The sequence below is a fragment of the Populus alba genome, chromosome 10 (genome assembly GCF_005239225.2).
Source record: "Populus alba chromosome 10, ASM523922v2, whole genome shotgun sequence".
Lineage (NCBI taxonomy): Eukaryota > Viridiplantae > Streptophyta > Magnoliopsida > Malpighiales > Salicaceae > Populus > Populus alba.
In genome coordinates this window covers 16,291,501-16,312,617 of record NC_133293.1, presented here as the reverse complement: position 1 = coordinate 16,312,617, position 21,117 = coordinate 16,291,501, and the positions used below count along the sequence as shown (strand labels likewise).

The 21,117-nt window shown below is 35.1% G+C and overlaps 2 protein-coding genes across 4 annotated transcripts; both read left to right on the top strand.

The window, feature by feature from the left end:
* The first annotated feature begins 4,397 nt into the window (after positions 1-4,397).
* On the top strand, positions 4,398-15,132 carry LOC118043023 (protein SHORT ROOT IN SALT MEDIUM 1). 3 transcript variants are annotated; one of them, XM_035050812.2, is made up of 23 exons: positions 4,398-4,550; positions 4,638-4,744; positions 5,256-5,459; positions 6,016-6,306; positions 6,459-6,559; positions 6,781-7,473; positions 7,578-7,623; positions 8,346-8,438; positions 8,520-8,575; positions 8,861-8,978; positions 10,067-10,278; positions 10,362-10,425; positions 11,423-11,596; positions 11,780-11,807; positions 11,885-12,550; positions 12,623-13,101; positions 13,282-13,356; positions 13,483-13,557; positions 13,642-14,013; positions 14,239-14,457; positions 14,560-14,601; positions 14,677-14,739; positions 14,850-15,132. In XM_035050812.2, exons 2-23 carry the CDS (start codon positions 4,673-4,675, stop codon positions 14,937-14,939), a joined length of 4,233 nt encoding a protein of 1,410 aa, XP_034906703.1. In that variant the 5' UTR covers positions 4,398-4,550; positions 4,638-4,672; the 3' UTR covers positions 14,940-15,132. The 3 variants fall into 3 exon arrangements, with proteins under 3 accessions (XP_034906703.1, XP_034906699.1, XP_034906700.1); XM_035050808.2 differs by having other exon boundaries at positions 11,885-13,101; XM_035050809.2 differs by having other exon boundaries at positions 4,412-4,550; positions 4,659-4,744; positions 11,885-13,101.
* Positions 15,133-18,086: 2,954 nt separating this feature from the next.
* LOC118043022 (mitochondrial uncoupling protein 3) lies at positions 18,087-20,346 on the top strand. The gene is made up of 2 exons (XM_035050807.2): positions 18,087-18,569; positions 19,458-20,346. Exons 1-2 carry the CDS (start codon positions 18,186-18,188, stop codon positions 19,998-20,000), a joined length of 927 nt encoding a protein of 308 aa, XP_034906698.1. The 5' UTR covers positions 18,087-18,185; the 3' UTR covers positions 20,001-20,346.
* Positions 20,347-21,117: the final 771 nt, after the last annotated feature.

Below are 21,117 nucleotides of genomic sequence, written 5' to 3'. Positions count from 1 at the left end.
TCTTTAACATATACGGCAGGCTCAAATTATCGACGATCAAATAATTTGATGTTTAAATCCTTGCTTTAAGTAAAGCTTAATTTGAATTTATATATTCATATAATCTTTAATATTTTCGTATCTTGGAAAATAATATACATGAAAAAAACTATATCTATACTTGCATCAAGACTCTTTGGTCGAGGGAATTTGCTTTCAAACAACCCTTGCAGTGTCATTTACCGAATTTTGCTTTGAAGTTAACGACAAATTTGTTTTTTTGTTGGAAATATTTTTGTAAATAAATAATGCTTTGATTTTTTAATATATTTATAAATAATAAAAAATATTTTAAAAAATCTCCCCGTGTGAACGAGGTAATGATGGTGCGGATGGTCAGGATACTGAACCCGAGGGTGCGAGCTCCATTTTACAACCCGATAGATTGGGAAATTGAACCCCTCCCTGGTTAAACATGGGTCGGGAAAAGCCAGAAAACGTTTGTCGGAGTCTGAGATAGCTATCAACACCAATTCATAAAACGACACGTACCCCTACCAAAAGGTAAGAGGCTGTAGACTATGGATAAGCATCGGAGAAGATTGGAGGCCAGAGTTTTCCACTTTGTGGTTCTTATCTAGCCACCTCATGTACCGGATCCTAATTGGTTTTAAATCAGTTTCCTTGATGACTGCATGCTCTTTTTCTTATCAATTTTTAAGGCGATACGTGTTGTTGATTTTCGGCCGTCCGGATTAAGATCAGACCGAGCCCTTCACTGGTTAATTTTTTAGAATATGGCAGGAAATGAAACAGGATATTCTACGAATCTCGGCCGTTAGATGCAGCCCCCTCCCCTGGGAGCTGGGCATAGCATGCGTGACCGGTAGGTGGCTTCTTCTGTTTTTACCCAATTTTTTATATATATATATATATATATATATATATATACACTGACGGTGAGTAAGAATCCACGTACACGTTATAGAAATGGGAATAGAGTGGCCTAGCAGGACGTGAATTTAAGGTAAGGATTAGGTCATGACCCAATTGAAAAGTGGGTCCTTTTTCGAGATTATGATCATGAAGTTTCTGGCTTTGGAAACAAAACTAGGGAGATGTGAACTGTGAAGTTTAGACAAGAGCCCGAGAATCGGTCGATCATGCATGACGGAAAAAAAGGTTTTGTAGAAGTGGGGGCATGATTCTTAAAATTTTCTTAATTTCTTTTTTCTCCCTCCAAGTTTGCTACCTGGTATAAAAGGTGTTTTGCAGTTTAGTTACAGCATTGTCTGTTTAAAATTTAATTTTTTTCTGAAATTAATTGTTTTTAGTGTGTGAAATTAAAAATATTTTTGAAAAAATTATATAAAAAAATTATTTTAATTCATTTATGAACAAATTTTGTTGTCATGGATACATGATTAAGGTAATTTTATAGAAACAATGTAGGAAGAAAAGTTTGAACATCAATTCTTAATAAATCAAATGGAAATACGATAGCTTCGTAAAAAGAAAAAAGAAAAAGAAAAACGGTAAGGTTCATTATCTAGCAAATACAAATGTTGAATGATAGAAATTAAGGAAAATATATTTTAAAAAGGGTTTTTTTTTTTAAAAAAAAAACCTTGATCAAAGTCCACCTATATTGATATGCAAAATCTTCAACCTAGTCGTGATACCAGGATAAACATGTTCAAAAATAAATTAGATAACATCATGAATCTCGAATTAATGTTGAAAGACAGTATGAAAAAAAATGATGGAAAAATATAAGTCAGCTCGGTAAATCCGCAAACCCCGCAGCCATGAAAATTGTGAAATATTTGAACTGGGTTCAATCCCAGCTAAATTAATTTTGAATGATGAAATTATATAAAAAAAAAATTTAGAAAATCTATCCAGATGAAAAAGACAACAATAAAAAAAAATATGAGAATCAAATTTGATAGAAAAAAAACTTGTGGAGAATGAAATTGTAAAAACAAATATGATTAGGATAACCCAATAGAAAAAAAAAAATACGAAGATCAATTTTCAATACATAAAAATGTTAAAGAGATAAAATAAAAAAATTCAATTTTAAAAAATGTTCAAAATAAATTAAATGTTAAATGATTAAATTGAAATAAATTAATTTTTTTAAAAAAGATCTAAAAACAAAAGCAAACTAACCTAAAAACAAAAGCCAACCGACCTAAAAACAAAGCCAAGTCACATTAACGTTTGAAATTGGTAACTTTAGTGATTAACCCGATACCAATCTCATAAAAAGATAAACCGTAAAAAATAGTAAAGAAAATCTTTTAAAAAATGTCAAAATAGCTTTTAAAAGGAAAACAAAATAAGCCACCCGATCCAACTTTCCTAACCCGGTCAAACCTCCAAAACTCATAACCCATGAAATCATTGAACCGAGTTTGGTCAATAAGCTTGATTACTAACCAATTTAATATTAAATGACTAAACCATGAAAAAAAATCAATTTAAAAAACCTTCTAAATAAAAAAAGATAACGATAAAAAAAATCAAGATTAAATATGAAAGGAGGAAAAAGTCCATAGAGGATGATATTGTAAAAAAAAAAAAACATCCTAAAATTTTCTACCAAACAAAATAAATAGCAATCAAAATAATAAGAATTAATTTTGAAAAATAAAAAAGGGGTGAAACTGGAAAATAATGTAATTTAATTGATTAATGAAAATAAAAAACGAGGACCAGGTCTAAAAGATTAAAAAAATAAAAGAAGGGAGAAATTAATTTTTTTTTGTGATTTCATGACTCATTCAAAATAAAAAAAAAATAGTAATAAAAAGGCCAGGGACCGAATTTGAAAGGGAAATAAATTGAAGGGTTAGCGTGAAGGGCATGCGCCTTCTCATTGGATCGGGAGCACCGAGATTTTTCAAACGTTGTTTTGAAAAGTGGTTTTTAGTGGCCGATTGACCTCCTACTCAAAGCTTGTTTGGTGTGCTATGCATGCACCATCAATTTTTTTAAAAACATTATATTTGAAGAATGTAATTTATAGCAATGGCCTGAGTACACCTTGCAAGTATAATAAAATCAATATAAAATGATATAAAAACCCATAAGCGAGAGTTTTGTTAGACTTATCTTTAAAAACATAAAAATAATTACACTATTATAGAAAAATAGAAATACAAAAATGCCCTTGAGTAGTGGGCATTAAATTGTTTTATCACCGGGTTAAATTAATAATTTAAATGTAAAAAAAATAATCACAAATTTAACCCCATGCAATTAAAAAGAAACAATTGTGTCATGCTAAAAAAAACCACCTTAATGCATAACTCGACTTTTTTTTCAAGGACAATCTTATAATTACTTAAGTAGCAATCAATAACTTTTCTAAGAGATTTTTTTTTAATAATTTAATTTAATATTGTGTCCGAATTCCCACCACCAATTTTTGATGCCAAATTCCCTCATTAAATCACTCAAGATAACAGGATTGTCTACGAGTGTGAGTTTAGACCAAAAAGCTGAGAAATTATATTGCCAAATTTTAATACAAAATAACACAGAAGCATTGAGGGAGAGTTTTATTAGTTTTTTCTCTAAAAGCAATAAAATAATTACATCATTCTAAAAGTTATATAAAAAGGTTTTTGAGTCATGGACATTATATTATTTTATTTTAGTGTTAAATTAATAATTTTATAATAAAAAAATAAAATCACAAATTTAATTTAGTATAATTTAAAAAAGACAATTGTATCATAATAAATAGACACAATACTTTTTACAGGAGAATTATTTTTTAAAAAATTTAATTTAACTCCATGTTTGGTTTGAAAATAAAATCATGGTTATTTTTCACTTAGAAATGTATTAAAATAATATACTTTTTTAAAAAATTATTGCATAAAATGATCTAAAAATATCAAAAAAAAAAAAATTTAAATTAAAAAAATAAAAAATATTTTTAAAATAAAAAAATAAACGAACCTTTGTTCACTTATTTTGAATAAGATAAAAATCATATCAAGAAGAAGTAGAATTGTTCATGGGCTAGGCAGCCTGACGGGCCAGACAAATATTGGAGGGGCCTGGGTAGTAATATTCTTGACTCTTCAATATCTAACCTTATCTTAATCCCTCTAAATAAATTTTATAACATGAAAGAGAGAATCTAAGGAATTAACACTTGATGAGTTTCTACTCTCTATCTATTCCCTTGCCAAAAGAAGACCTTTGAAAAAAGAAAAGAAAAAAGAAACTTGGTGACTCAGGGAGGGCCCAGGAGGACAAATTAAACACTGAATTCTAACGCCGAAACCAATCAATCAAGGCCCAGGCCTTATGTAAGAAGACAAATGCAAAAGCTTTTTTTTTTTTTTTTTTCAGGACAGGACTGGAGGAATTAAAATTCCAGGCCCACCTCATTGAACTCCTGGAGAAAGTTTGCATATGTATTATAAAAAACAGCAAATTTGGTACCAGTACCTGAAATTCAGTCCTATCGTCTCTTATTTTAGGGTTTTTAAGAACAGCAAAAAACAACCCACTAGCAGCAGTACTCTGTATAACATTGATAATCTCGGGTTGGTTGTCACCATCTTCTTCTTTAACCACTGGTCGTCTCTTTCATTGTTTGTTTTATAATAGGTTTGTCTGCCCTTTAATCGCAGGTTTTGTTATGTTTTAATTAGTGGCCTCAGTAAATATGTATTCTTCGAGAGGCAGTAATGCTTATGGCCAGCAATCTTATGGTGCCCAATCTGGCTATACACAAAATGTAAGCCTCTTTTTTTTTTCCTTTTCTTTTTCGTGTTGTTCACTGTAAATTAAAAAAATTGCTTCTTTTCTTGTAATTAGGTCATTTTTTCTTCTTTCTCTGTAACGTATTTCAATGTTGATGACATGTGAATGACCGTGAAAATTGCTGTTTTTGGGATATTTCTTTTAGTGTATGGTATTTTTTATTAGTTCGATAAATACCCATGTGTTTTGGTGTAATTGTTTTCCTGTGCGAGTAGTTCTGGAGTGAAGGTCTCATTTTTAATTTGAAATTTTCAGTTTTTTTATTTTTTTATTACCGGGAACTGCATTTTATAGGAGTTTTGTAATTTGGTCGTATTGTTTTTTTTTACCGCATAAGAATTGCAGCTTTTCTTGTAATTCGATCAATTACTTTTAATGTGTAATACTTTTTCTTGATTCGGGATATGCCTGTGAATTAAAGAAATGGTAATCTTGTGAACTGGTTGTGGATTAAAGTGCTCATTTTCATATTTCAATTTGGTTAGCTGGGAACGGCATATTCTGGGAGCTCTGTTGGGGGGCATGATGGGGGCTCTCAACATTCACTGGCTTCTAGGCATTCATTGATTCTGGGTGGTCCTCAGGAAGCTGATGTTGGTGGATACAGAGGCCATGCTTCGGCCACAGCACATTATGGGAGCCAATATGGGGCTGCCTATGGCTCAACTGCCATGAGTGGTGCTCAACAGGTATGTTTTTCTTTACTCATATTCATGGTTATTTCCAAACTATTCATGCTTATTTATGAATCATTTTACATAATTGAAGGAAATCTGTAGTGGCCCTTGAAATCATTTTTGAAGATTCTTCTATAACTTGACATGTCCTGGATGTTTTGCATTAAGTTTTTTCATGAGCCTTCTTTGCATGTTTTGGAATAATTAATAGGTACCATGTATTGAATTTATTGTTAATTTGTGTATTAAGATAATATCATAACATAATGCATGCTATTCACTTGTTGCTACAGTATTCTTAGGATCTAAGATGACGCCACAAGTTAATGTAGGAAATATTTTTATGCTCTTATGTTTGCGGTCCTTGGAATCTTGAACTACAAAAAAAGGGTCTTGGATCTAAAACTAGCTTCATCTAAATATTTAGGTTCTTTTTCATTTGTGCTCCTAAATAGTTTGGTTGCAAGTTTAGTCTGCTGTGTTGTAATTCCAGTGAGTTGTCAAATGTTTTCTTTGACTATCTGCAGTCTTAACCATCTAAGAATTCTTTTGGAATTTGTTCATGTAGGCTTCCGCATTGAGTGCCAAAGGGAGTGGAGGGTTGTCTTTGGATAGTCGTGGCACCTATCCATCAACTCTGCCTGATTCTCCTAAATTTTCATCAGCTGACTATATCTCATCATCAAGTCATGGATATGGACACAAAAGCGATCAATTGTTTGCAGAAAAAATACCTGATTATCCAGCAATTGACAGACGATCATATGGTGAACGACAGGGTACATATATGGGGAGGGATATGCAAAGTGATCCAGCTACACGATATGTCGATTCTGTTGGTTTTGGTCATCAACATCAGGTTTTGATTTTTTATCTTATTATTGAAATTGATTTTTTTTTGTTAATTTCCTTTTGTTTTCTTTTAAATTTCTGGAACAAAGCATATTTCGGTATAGTTTGTAGCTATTTAGATAACAAATTTTCTACTTCTTCTGTGGTCTAATTTAACAGCCTGAGATTTATGAACGTATCGATCAAGCTTCAATTCTTAGACAAGAACAGTTATTGAAACCTCAGTCATTGCAATCCGCTTCTCTTGATGGAGGTGCCAGGTATTTTTCATGGATAAATAATGTGATCAAATTGGAGCTTGATATGCATGTAGCATGTAGTGATTGTCATTTACTAGTCATATCCATTTTTCTCAATCAACAGGCAAGTTCATCCTTGCCTTTACCACACTAGACTTGTTAATCATGGTGATTGTCTGTGCTCTGCTAAGTTAGTTGGCATGTACCTGGTATTACACTGAGTAGCAAAACATTTCTGGCAGACAAATTGACTATCTTGCAGCAAGAGGTGCTGCTAGTCGTCATACCACCCAAGATCTCGTGTCATTTGGAGGAAGAATAGATGCCGATCCTCGCAATTCTTCATTACTTAGTTCTTCTACGTACAATGGGCAACATGCTCCCTCGATATTGGGAGCAGCTCCTAGGAGAAGTGTTGAAGATCTATTGTATCCTCAAAGCTCATCAAATCCCGGATATGGAGTGAGCTTGCCTCCTGGAAGGGACTATGGCACTGGAAAAGGGCTCCATGGAACATCTCTTGAATCTGATTATCTTGGTTCTCATCCAAGGATTAATGAGCGCATGGATGACAGAGCTAGCTATCTTCGAGAATTTGAGCTAAGAGAGGAGGAGCGCCGTCGAGAACTTCTGCGTGAGCGGGAGAAGGATAGAGAAAAGGAACGAGAACGGGAACGGGAACGGGAAAGGGAACGAGAACGGGAACGGGAACGAGAAAGAAAGCGGGAAAGGGAGCGCATTTTGGAACGGCGTGAAAAGGAGAGGGAGAGGGAGAGGGAGAGGGAGAGGGAGAGGGAGCGAGAGCGGAAACGTGGACTCGAAATTAGGCGGGAGCGAACTCCACCAAGAGCTTCAATGGATCGACGTGGTTCCTCTTTGCTGAAAGAGGGGAGATCTTTACGACGTGATTCTCCAATCCATGAAGCATCACATAGGTGGATCTTGATGTTTCATTTGCGTCCTACACTTGTTCTGAATATGTAGCTGCTTGTACATCTTGCAACCTTTGTAACTAACTTACTGTTCTGTTATGCTGAAGGCGTCATTCACCTGTTAAAGAAAAAAGGAGAGATTATGTCTGCAAGGTAAAGAAAACAGGACAAGAGATTATCTTTCAATGCTGATAAAAAAAAATTTCCTCTTCAAGAATCTATTCTTTCCCTTTGGTATGTTTAATAACATCCTGTCTTGATTCTTCCTATTTTTGCCTCTATTTGGGCTTTTATATCGCTTGGTAAGGTAGGTCTTCTGTTCTATGCTGAACTGTTCACTTCCGGTGACTTCCTCAACCTTACATTTCCTTCTCTTTTTTCTACCATTTGGTCATTCTCTTTCCAGACTGCTTTACTGTGGACTTTTGGCTCATAGTCTGACAGTTTGGTTCCCAGGACTCCTTGTTTGCCTCCATTTTTGTCCAAATTCTTCTTTGCCTCTTGTGGCTCCTACCCTTATTGGGGCATCTTCTATGAGTTTGAACCCACTCCTCTTCATTTGTTACATCGGGCTAAACACTTACATCATTCCGAGCACCGTTGCTAATTTCTATTTAGAGTTTCTAGGCTTTCTCTGAAATTCATTAGTTGAATATATATATTTCTCATGTGATAACTTGCTTAGGGTGGACAGTTGTCTGTTATTGCCGATCTGCTGTTGAAATTGTTGAATTTATCCTGTCAGGAAGAGAGGAATCTTACAGCTATTGACTTATATGTTATGGTGGTTTATTCTATTTTGTTACCATGGTTTGTGCAATCCAAAGTGTTTATGTATTTCCTATATATTTGGACTTTATGCTGTCTACTTGCAGGTTGGCACATTCAGTTTGGTGGATATAGAGAGGGATTTTCTATCAATTGATAAGAGATATCCCAAACTTTTTGCTTCTCCAGAATTTTCTAAGGTTTTGATATCTAATTTTGTTTCATTTTTCAATTTCTTATAGTTATCTTTTTGTCTTACCTTGATATCCTTTTTATTTTAGGTCATTGTGAACTGGCCAAAGGGAAACCTGAAACTTTCTATCCATACCCCTGTCAGGTACCTTACCCTCAAGACAATAGATTTCATGTTTTCTATTTATTCTATTCTGGGATAATCCACAATAGTTTTCGTCTTGTTTGTTTAGTTTTTTCAATTATACTTGCTGCCATAATCACAGTATAATTTACCATCATTGTGAAACCATTTACATATTTTTGTTGGATTTGAAAGTTCTCTTTCACAAACCATAGGGATGAGTGATGACTGGTATCATACTTTATTAGCAGAGCAAGTGGAAAGATTGGAATGAACTCACATTCCTGAATTTTTTGTCGAGAACAGTTTTGAGCATGATTTTGTAGAGGATAGCAGTGAAGCAGAAAAAAAGGACCTGTCCACGACGTTCTTGTCTCAAAAATTTGGAAAACCAGAGAATGGAAGCACTGTTTGGAATGCAAAGGTAGGTCTTTTTTCCAAGTAGTACTTAATTGATGATGATTACATGGAAATGAAATTTCAAAATGATGCTGCTGGAAACAGATTATTATGCTCTTGATTGTAATTGTGTGCTTTACTGGTCGTATCGGTAACAGCTGATTATGGAGGCTTGTTGTTGGATATTTAAATTTCTTTATGCGAGCAAGTTTGATCCTGTATAAATTGTTTATTTCTGTATTTTCTTTGCATCAATGTTTCTTCAGGCTGAGGAAAAAAAATAAAATTTCATTTATGAAAGAATTGAATGTTTATTAGTTCTGCTAAAATCACAACCCATTCAGACAGTTGAATGCTTTTGATTTGCGTTGCATTGTCAAGAAGAAAATTTAATATGGGATTCCATTCATGGAAGTGTGTATTTTGACCCCTGTGCTCTGAGGGCTGTATTGTCAAATTGTTTGAAGTGCTTCACAGCTTGTTACTTCCCTTATGATCTGTAATCTTGTGACTGCTTGATCCTTGAGCTAAATACCTCTTGCTATGCACACTGTATATAATCATCCCAAAGCTGTTTCTTTAATTATTTTTGGATCTCTACTTCTATATAGCATTACTTAATTAACTTGTTATAATTGATACATACTATATTCTTTCCCATAAAATGAATTAATATTAAGGAAAAGCAGAATGGAAAACAGCATGGAGAATAAGACATACTTGGAACTAGAACAGAAATAGCTATCCAACCTGTCTAAAAATCAGTCAGAGACACTCCCTTAAAATCTCTCATGGAAGACCATCACAAGACACCTGAATAGACCACTCTATCTCAATCTACTTGATTAGATGAACTATATCAGCTGGAATGTTTAACACTGTCTCAGCCAAATACACCCAATCAGTGTGAACATCTACCTAGTAATGATTTTAATAGTCTGTACATTTACTTTTTAGGTTTTTTAATCTCATGATCATTGTTGCATTCTGTTAGTTTTTTCACCTTTTTACCATTTCTTTTAATCTTAACACCTTTGTTATCATTCTTGATTTGTAAGGTGAACTTGATGACATTTATCTGCTTGGTAACGAATGATTGTCTTCCTTGTTCAGTTAATTTTGTTGAGTGGACTTAGCAAGAATGCTCTGGAGGAGCTCTCATCTGAGAAAAGATGTGATGATCGTGTACCCCATATTTGCAATATTCTTAGATTTGCTGTCCTCAAAAGGGACCGTTCTTTTATGGCTGTTGGTGGACCATGGGATTCTGCTGATGGTGGTGATCCATCAGTTGATGATTCTGTTTTAATTCAAACAGCCCTTAGGTTTGTGTTGGCTACTCTGTATTGAATTGGTATATTAGAACATTCGTTCCTTTTGCTGTACTGAAGCGATTTTTACTTTGTAGACATGCAAAGGATGTAACTCAACTTGATTTGCACAACTGCCGTAATTGGAACCGTTTTCTTGAGGTAATAATATAATGTGAATCACAATCTCTTCAGTTTTTGTTTGCGTTATGCAATGAGATTTCATGATCAAGCCTTTAAGAAAATAAGTTGCTGTAGTCTGAATGATATTTGAATGAGTTGAGAAATACTCGTGTGAAGTGGGGTTTTTATTAGTTGAAATTAGATTATTAAAGTTTAGTTTAGGGGTTGTCCACTGTTCAGTTAAAAGTAGTTGATGTGTTGCACAAGTAGTTTAAAGTTAAAGAGAGGAGAGAGAGAGTAGAGGAGCAATGTTGTATATTTCAAATCACACAAATTAAACAAAATATAAAATTCCCATAATGTAAACTTAAACGTTTGTGGCTATTGCATCAATCTTACAAACAATCAGACTGTCTTTAATCTATTAGGATGTAGGATTACAAATTTGGAATCTAATTAATTAGTAATCTTGGGATAATATAAAGGAGGACCACAAAGCAGAGGCCTCATCATTTAAAAACCCAACACCAGATAAAATGGATCATTACTAAGGCCTATGCAAGAAAACAGAAAATTATCAAGATATCCTTTACACAGTGAAAAAAATAAATAAATAATAAGAGTGGCTGCTAATAAAATCCTACAAAACTAAGAATGAGTTAGCAGCCTAATTTACGTTTCCACTTAAGCAAACAATGTGCCCGTGCCCACAAAATGTTTGTGTGATTTTAGGTTGGTATTTTTATATCTTGTGTGCATGCAAATTGTATATGTATTTTTAAAAGCCATTTATTTCTGTTTGTGCTTATATTGATTGAACACCGAGTGTAATTATCAATTTAATGTGGAATGGATCCTTTCCCATTTATATATTTATTTTATTCTTGTAAAGTGTTTGTGAGATATTGCTGTGGAAATTAGATTTTCCTCCCGGACAGTTTTCATTTCTATGGATTATGAGTTCTTTTTGTCCTTTTTTCTTGCATGTTTCTCGAAGTCAGATAGCTAATTTTTGGACTCCTGTTGGCATTTGCAGATACATTATGATAGATTTGGCATTGATGGGTTCTTTAGCCACAGAGAGGTCACTGTTCTGTTTGTTCCAGATTTATCTGAATGTCTTCCTTCATTAGATGCATGGCGAGAGCAATGGCTTGCACACAAGAAGGCTGTTGCTGATAGAGAACATCAGCTTTCTTTAAAGAAAGAGGTTTGTTTATGTCTGCAATTTCTTGCTATATAATTTATGTTTTCTTTTCTTCTTTCTGGTGATTGGTTAAATAAGCTTATTTACTGGGCTTGCTGCAAATGGCTTTCATTTCCCTGAAATATTTGGCAAAATTACTGAAGCATTGTTATGTTTGAGCTAATTTGATGCGTCTCTTTTTCTCAGAGGGATAGAAAGAAGGAAGGGGAAAAAGGTAAATAGACTGAAATTTCTTGCACTTCATGACACCATCTCTTTTGCTATATCATTAAAATTGATATCATCATCCAGATAAAGGAACAGATTCTGCGAGAGATTCTAAGAAGTCGGCTCAAAAGGAAAATATCAAAGAGTCTGCCTCTTCTGTCATCAACAAAAAGGATAAAGATGGAAATTACATAAAAGGTAAAACAACTGAATGCAGGAGTGGTGAAAATGATAAGAAAGCTGAGAAAAAAGATGAACTTGAAACAGCTGACGAAGGCAAGAATATCGACAAGAATGACCAGGGGGGAGCTGCTGGTTTGCAGACAGCTGGTACCATGAAGTCTGGAAAGAAGATCATACGGAGAATTGTGAAACAGAAGGTCACTAATAAGACAGCTGATCCTGAGAATTCTATCAGCAAAAAGAATGAACTGGCAGATGAGGGTGTTGAGGGAAACTCTGGAAGATCTGAGATCTCACTTGAGCAGAGTGAATCTCCTGCTGATACTTCCGGTGTTAAAACTTTTGTAAGAAAAAAAGTTATAAGAAAGGTACCAGTGGGAAAATCTACTCAAAATAAAGAAAATGACTTGCAGTCTGAGATGAAAGCTGGGAAGGACTGCACTGAAGATAAACCAAAGAATACTTCAGATACCAGCAATGAAGATAAACCAAAGAATACTTCAGATACCAGCAATGAAGATAAACCAAAGAATACTTCAGATACCAGCACTCCTATAGTTACGCAAGGTACTGGTATCAAAACAACCATAAAAAAGAAAATAATTAAGAAAGTACTTAAAAGAAAGCTCACTGGTGCAGGAGCCAGTGGCGGGACTGGTGACCTTAAGAAAGATGACAAAAAGGATGAGGAAAAGGTTGTTCAGGCAGGTAAAGAAACAGAAAACACTGGGGGAAAAACAGCAGAAACAGGAAACCAAGAGCGTGAGGCAAAAGATTCAGAGAAGAAAGTAATTCATAACACCAAGTCAAAATCCCCAATTGCAGAGAAGCAAGCTAGTGTGCCAAGTTTTAACAAAATCAAGGCTGTCAAGGAGGATGAAAAGGAAATTGACCAGAAAAGCAGCTCAGGGACTAAAACTGAAGTTAAGGCTGACAGGCTAAAGGTTGCCCCGAAGGATAGTGCTAATAGCAAGGGAGGAAAGTTGAAGGATGATGAAAAATCGAAGGATGAGAAAAAGGACAAGGATGGAAAAGAAGTTAAGGAAAAGAGAAAGCCTGAAGAACCTCCTAGACACCCTGGGCTTATTTTGAAAACAAAAGGCAACAAGGAATCTAAAGTAGGTTTTTCTTATTGCCTCGCACATAGTTGTGTTACTAACTCCTACGTTGAAAATATTCTGTTAAAAGCAACTCATATTAACTGTCACTGTGTTGTCAAAAAAATAAAATTTGACTGGCAATTTGGAACACCTTGCCTGCACTTGTATTATTTCCTAATGTTGCATTTTTTGCTACAGCCACGTTTTTTATCACTTTCACTGGACTCACTTTTGGATTACACTGATAAGGATGTTGAAGAATCAACATTTGAGGTTTGCCTTTATAATACTGTGTTATGTTTTTCCTTTGCGTATGCCTAAACTCAATGAAGCTCTTTGTAGCGTTTAGAGAAATGTAACTGCTTTCCTCATCCCGTTGTTGTTCTCCAACTTTTTCAGCTTTCACTATTTGCTGAATCTCTATATGAAATGCTTCAGCATCAAATGGGCTCTCGTCTCTTGACATTTCTCCAGGTTGGTTCATAATGTGTAATCAATCAACATGAACATTACTTGATACATTTACCAAGGCATCTTTCTATGTTATATTACATGCAGAAGCTACGAATAAAATTCGTAACCAAAAGAAATCAATACAAGAGGCAGCGGGAGGAAATAGACGAGAAGGACAAGGACAAGGACATGGACATGGACATGGACAAGGAATCAGCAAGAAAGCGCCTGAAGACTAGGGAGTTACCTGTGAAAGCTAAATCTGCAAACAGTGAAATGTCAAGTGCAGATCAACCAAATGATGAAAAGACTGTCATGGAGGAGGATACTTCTGTCGATCCTATTAATGAGACAAAGCAGGAAGAAGAAAGTGAATCTGAGGAAGACCCAGAGGAAGACCCTGAAGAATGTGAAGAAATGGAGGATCCTGAAGAATATGAAGAAATGGATGATGCTGGACATGATTCATCTAATGAGGCAAGATTCTTTCCTTTTGATTTTTATTATAGATATTATAATCTCAGTCAAGTTCTCTCATGCAAAATAGTTAGATATCAAGTTGGGGAAGTCTAAGCTGGATTGCATGTCCAGCTCAAGTTTGATGATTTATGATAGTAATGGTTTCCTGTAATTCGATGAGATTCAATTATATACTGTATGGCATCTTGTTTTAGTTGTTTTATTGGGTAAAATGGTAAACAGCAAAAAGATGAGGGGAAGACCAGTGGGGATGCTGAGCATGATGAACCTCTGGCTGGCGACGAAAAAGACAAGGCTGAGGAAGTGGCTGAAGATAAAACTGACATCAAAGATGTAGAGTCAAAACCCAAGTCTGGTGCAGATTTGTCTGATAAAAAAGATGACAAGGTGAAGACAGAGCTGTCTGGGAAGGAGGCTGTGATTGATAAGGAATTGTTGGAGGTATGTTCTCAGAAACTTGATTCCCTTCTCCTTTTCTGCAATTTAAGAATATCAATATTGTTCTTTCATCTACCTGCTATCAATATTTCTTGTATGGGACAGGCTTTCAGGTTTTTTGACCGGAATCGAACTGGCTACATCAGGGTAAGACTAAAATTCCTTATTTTGCTCATTGTTGTTGTTTTTGGGCATGTTGAGGATTAACTGTTGCCTGTTCAGGTTGAAGACATGAGGTTGATTATCCACAACTTGGGGAAATTTCTTTCCCACAGGGATGTCAAGGTGAGAATTGTGCTTCTGTATCTTCTCAGCACCCTGCCTCCCCCCATCAAGAGCTGCACACCTGCACAGATGTTCTTTTTGTAGTTTGTAATGGTTTGTTTTGGCATCAGGAACTTGTGCAAAGTGCTTTGTTGGAGAGCAATACTGGGAGGGATGACCGCATTCTCTACAATAAGCTGGTGAGAATGACTGGCGTTTGATATTTTAGGTTTTCAGGTTGTTCCGGGAGTGCTCCGGTCACTTTGCTGTTACAATTCACCTTTTCATTGCTCCCATAAGAGGATGTGTCACTGTATTAGTCATGAATTTATGTTTTACGTCACCATTTCTTACTGTCAACAGAAATAAATCTTATCTTTACTTTTATAATGGGGGAAAATAGGTTATATATTATTTCTTGTTAGTGGAAAAAAAAATGTCAGGTATTGATAATTAAGCATTTTCATATACCTGATTTGGGATCATGCTCAAATCCCTTGTTCCAAGAGTGGCAAGTTGATTAGATCCTCATCTAAGGACTAAAAGGAAAAAAGAAAAATTTCTGCTGCAAGCCCCAAATTGCTTCCATGGGTCCATGCGGTCATAACTAGAAGTTTCGCCATATGGTTTTGGTGCTCAGCAACTCAAGTGCTTGCTGTCAGATTGCGGAAAAAACAATAGTTTTGCAATCTGCCAATGCTTCTCCCAAGGAACAATAAATTTAATATGGATGTTGTCATGTGGATCGGCACTTGATTAAAGTACTTAGGAAGTGCTACTTTTTTCGAGTTTTTACCCGATATTGCAAGGGTATTTTCAAACAAAATTTTAGACAGAGCCCAGAAAACATTAGCTATAACATATTGATCAAAACGAACCTACAATGCTAAAAAAATAAATAAAATCCTTGCATTGCTACCGGGTCAGTAACTTTGGTTCATGAATGTCGAGAGTCAAGGAGGGACCTCAAGGCTTGTTTCTTGACCACCTTTCCATGCACTCCTCTTCCCAGCTCAAGTGCTTTCTCATAGCCACCAAACGCCATTTTCTTTAAACGCTTGCATAAAAGTCTTCAGTACTCTCTCCTCAGATCTCACAGCTGTTCCAACACTATTACAAAAAAAAAAAAAAAAAAAAACCCTAAGAGGAATCAAGCTCCAAGACACGGTTTTCTGTAGATTATAGCAGTAAAAATACTGTTTTGTCCTTGCTTAAAAAACTCAAATAACATGGTCTTAGGCGTATGAAGATATTTCAACTGAATTTATTTATTTTTATCACATTAATTAGGGTTAAATAAGTACATGAATGGCGTAGTAACTTCTATACCCTTGAAAGTTAAAAAAAAATTAAAGTTGGGTATAAGAGCTTTTTGGTATTTTTAACCTTCAAATGCACAATTAAATGACCATAATACCCTTACACATTTAAAAAATAAAACTGGTGGTTAGACTCAATTGGGTCTTTCATTTTCTTTTTTTTGTTATAGTCAATTTAAGAAGATAATCAGGTCTTTGAAAGTATATGAATATAAATAAAAAATAAAAAAATTGAACGTGCTATTAAGTGGGAGTCGCCTGCGCTATTTAGATAGCGTGTATGGCATCTCCCGGTGTTCAAATGTCATTATCTGCAATAACATTGGAAGCGATGTGTTATCCTTTATACAATGGTATGACGCGTGTAAAAAACAGAGGTGTGATCGATTGTTGATGTTATTTTTTCTTTTCACCCCTCTTTTCTTTCTCTATACCTTGATTTTTGTGTCGGGCCTTTTAAAAATCAAATATATCCTATATTTGTTTATTTTAATTTTAATCCTTATTATTTTGTTTGATATTTATTTTATTTTTAATATTTTTCAAAGTTTTTTATTTTATTTTATCTCTAGATATTTTATTTGATAGTTACCTCTCAAACTTCACTCCTCTCTTCTCACAACTCCCTTTCTCTTGGGTTTTGTAAATAATGGAAGAGTCAACTCCATCATTAGTAAGCAATCTAGAAAAATTCTAGACACACTCACCGTCACCGATGATTAAATGGTAATATGGTATAGGGATCATTATTTGTAAGAATCTCGCTCTTGGTCGCGATTTCTTTTTCAAGTCACTAGAGGTATCGTATACAAATGCTTTCTTTAACGGATCAGTTTAAGCACTTGCAATTTAATGTGTTTTTTTTTTTTTTTATCATTATTATTATTTGTGACAGGAAGCTTTTGAGAGAAATCTAGCGTTAAAATTTTGGTGCCATTGTGATTGTTGTAACAATGTAGGAGTTAACTATGAAGATGAGTTGCAGCAAGTTTTGTGTAGAGCACTTGAAGAGATTTCATTAGAAAAACAGTAGCAGGAGAAATGACTGTTACTTCTAGTTCGTGCTTTATTACTGGAAGGAAAACCTGACTCGGATAACGAAAGAGAATATCTTTTTTCTTAGTATCAATTGATGGTTTCTTCGGTTCTCATTGCTAATCTTCCTCTCCATTTTCCTGGTATGTCGGAATCAGTTTGCTTCTTGTTATTAGCTATTTATGCTTAACTAAAAATGTTTTGATGGTAAGGTTAACTTGTAGCGTTGTTTCCGTGATTTATAATGTTCTTGGAAATACCACACTGGTATTTTAAGGTAAGGCTGGAGGAGCTGAGTACAACAATGGAAGGAATGTTTAATGGCAACGACGATGATTCTCGAGATAAAGATGACATGGATTTAGATGGGAAGGGGAAAATGTTAAGTGGGAATAGTGCGATGGATATTGATGAATGCTATCTTCAAGGGAAATTTGCAGAGAATAACAAATTGGTGAAGAATATTGCACCATTCCCCTATGGTTTCCGGTCCTGACCAGGATAGTAAACAAAAAACATCAGGCCCAATTTCTGTATACTCAAAATTTAAAATATCTGGATAACAAAAAATAAAATGTCAAGTAAACAACTTGAAAATAGAGAGAGTAATTTATAAATCATTCCTTTTAGTATTGTAAAAATGAATTAAACACTTCCTTTATTTTTAAGAGTTAATTTATTTTAAGAAATGTTTTCTTTTTTCATCTATCTTTTCATATTATTTATTTTTAAAACAAAAAAAATAAATTGAAAAAAACATGAAATAGATAAAGGAATTAATTAAATAGTTTTTAAGATTAAAAATATTATTTAATTTGTTTTGCAAAATTAGGAGGAAGCAATTTATAATTTACTCCTTGCGACCGTCCCGGGTTCGATCCTCGTTGTGCATCAACCTATTATCCCTGTGGTGTTTTATTTGTTTACTGGACTTGTAGGATGTTCAGTAGGTCCTAATAACAGTCGTGATGTGTGTAAGCTGGACCGGACACCCAAGGGTTATCAAAAAAAAAAAAAAAAGTCCCAGGTGACGGGTTTTGCTACCTCTGCCCAAACATTGGACACCTTCTCCTTCTCTGCAAAATCCATCCATTCTTGTGCTCTCCGTCTCCCATGAACGAAAGCCATGGCCACCAGCAACCAAAAACCCACACAAAAATCCTCCTCACCTCACTGTCAGCCATGGTGGCCGAGACAGCCACTTTCCCGATAGACTTGACAAAGACCCGGCTCCAGCTCCATTCCTCCAGTACTAAACCCACCAACTTCTTCCTGGTGGCCTCCGAGATCATTCGCCAACAGGGTCCTCTCGGGTTCTACCGGGGCCTTTCTCCTGCCATTTTAAGACACCTATTCTACACTCCAATTCGAATTGTGGGCTATGAAAATTTGAGATATCTTGTAGTGGTTAACAATGAAGTTGCTGGCGGTGGTGGTGATCTTGTTTCTCTCTCCACCAAAGCTCTCCTTGGTGGACTTTCTGGGGTAATTGCTCAGGTAAGGATGAAAACCTCACTTCTCTGTCAAGTTTCCATTCTTTCCTTTCCTTTCCTTTTTTTTTTTTTTTTTGAAAGGAGTTCCCTTAAAAGTTTAGATTTTTCAGTAATTGAGATATAAATGTGAGTGTAGTAGTTCATAAAGAAGAAGATTAAAAGATGGGGTGTACTTGAATATGCTGAATTGATTAGAGGGGTGTATATAATCATTATTGCTCTTAGTGATTTCTTTCAGACCATGAAAGAAAGTGATCGAAAACCAAAAGCTACAATTTTCAATTAGTTTTGAGCATTAGAATTTGGCAATTAATTAGCAGATCAAACAAAAACTGAGAGCTTATGGAGCTAGCAAATGGTATAGTTAATGGATATCCTTGACAATTAGTTATTTATTTATTATAGCTAGTTGTATCAATAGGTTTGATTTTTTTACATTTGTTTGGTATTCACAACGGTACTTGTGCTGCTCCAATGATTTCTAGTATTACAATCCAAGCAGAAGAATTTCCATCCTTACTGTCGAGATTAAGACAATCTCCCTCTTATGTTTGGAAAAATTGGTTTTGTTGTTCCACAGATTCCTTGGTTGGTTATCAGTTGACAAAATTAGTTGAGGAAAGGCAACCATATTACCTTTCAGTTTGTCTCTGTAGAAATATAATTGTTTGTGTACAGTTTAACCCTTCTCAAAGATTCAACATTTCCAAGCATTGACTCAGAATTTTAAATCATTAGCATTGTGGAGAGATGCATATAGACTAGGATTATCTCAATTAATCTAGCATCCAGCTGTTTAATTCCTTAAGTTATACTAATTTAACGTGTAAATTTCTGCATACTGGTGGACAGTTTCCCGTCAGTTTTTTTTATTTCACCATTAGTTTTACAGGTGGTGGCTAGCCCTGCTGATCTGGTTAAGGTGCGGATGCAAGCAGATGGTCGCATTGTGAACCAAGGTCTCCAACCTAGGTACTCGGGGCTTCTTGATGCTTTCAGCAAGATTATAAAGGCAGAAGGCTTTGGCGGACTGTGGAAAGGAGTTCTCCCGAACATCCAAAGAGCCTTTTTGGTGAACATGGGAGAATTAGCATGTTATGACCATGCAAAAAGATTTATCATCCAGAATCATATATCTGCTGATAATATCTATGCCCACACATTAGCATCCATCATGTCAGGACTTTCTGCAACTGCTTTGAGTTGCCCAGCAGATGTTGTGAAGACAAGAATGATGAATCAGGCAGCAAGCAAGGATGGCAAGGCTGTATATCAGAGCTCTTACGATTGTCTGGTGAAGACAGTCAGAATGGAGGGATTGAAAGCACTATGGAAGGGATTCTTTCCTACGTGGTCTAGACTTGGTCCATGGCAATTTGTTTTCTGGGTTACTTACGAGAAATTTCGACATGCTGCAGGGCTTTCTTCCTTCTGATAATTGATTTATGAGGACGACTCTGCACGCCCTTTTTGGCCACCACTTGCAAGAAGTTTCAACAAGCTCCAGGCTGTCTTCCTTCCTATAATTCTTCTCATTGCGTTCACTCTGCAAGCCACTTTGGCCGATCATACTCCTTTAGTCTTTTTTAGAGGACGCGCCAATTTCCCCCCTTGGATGCAATTATTAATTTGAACTGGGCTCCAATCACATTCAAGCATCCATGGCTACTAGCCACTTTTATTTATTTATTTAAATTTATATTCTCTGCTTCATGAAGTAACTTCTTCATAGAGGGAGAGAATGACAGATTTTGCTAATGAATTTTATTTTTTTTGGACTTGACAGGGAAATGATTGTTGTAAGCTAAACAAACGCATGACTAGGGCTTCCTCCACTGGGCCTCTCACAGTGGCTTGCGAAGGAATTTGTGTTCTTAAGTGTGTTTGTTACTGTGTTAGTTGTTGGAGTTGTGTGTTTTTTTTTTTAATAAGTTAAAAAAATATTTTTAGTTGTGATTTTAAGAAAATAGATATTAAAAAATATGTTTTTGGTTAAAATTATATTGAGATTGATTTTTATATGCGAAATAAATGAAAAACAGGTTTTTATAAATAAAAAATAGGTTATTTTAGCTTGCAAGTATATGCGGGTTCAATGTAAAAAATAAAAGCTATTTGGCTAGCTAAATAGTTTTTTCTATGTAGTTAGTTTAAAAACAGAAGTCATCTTGAGTTCATGGGTTGTTTCTCGCCCAGGAAGTTTCACTGTATTAAAAATCATGGAAACAGGTATTTTCAACTAGAATTAAAAAGAACACAATCCACCTTTACTAAAATTGGTGGCGATGATTTTCAACCCTACTGACATGGGATCATTTCCCAGCTGAAACAGTCTTTAGTGTGGGAAAAATAAAAAATAAAAAACACTGTCCACGGCTAGCTCAGTCAAGATAAATAAAACGACATCATGTTAGATCGACTTACCCATCCTATATAAATTAACATGTCCAACCAGTAACTTTGGCTTTGGACCGACACATAGACCCGCACAGTTTGAGTTACTTTGCTCAGCACAAAAGTCGTTGGCAGTGATTGCTGTTAGTTATTCCTTG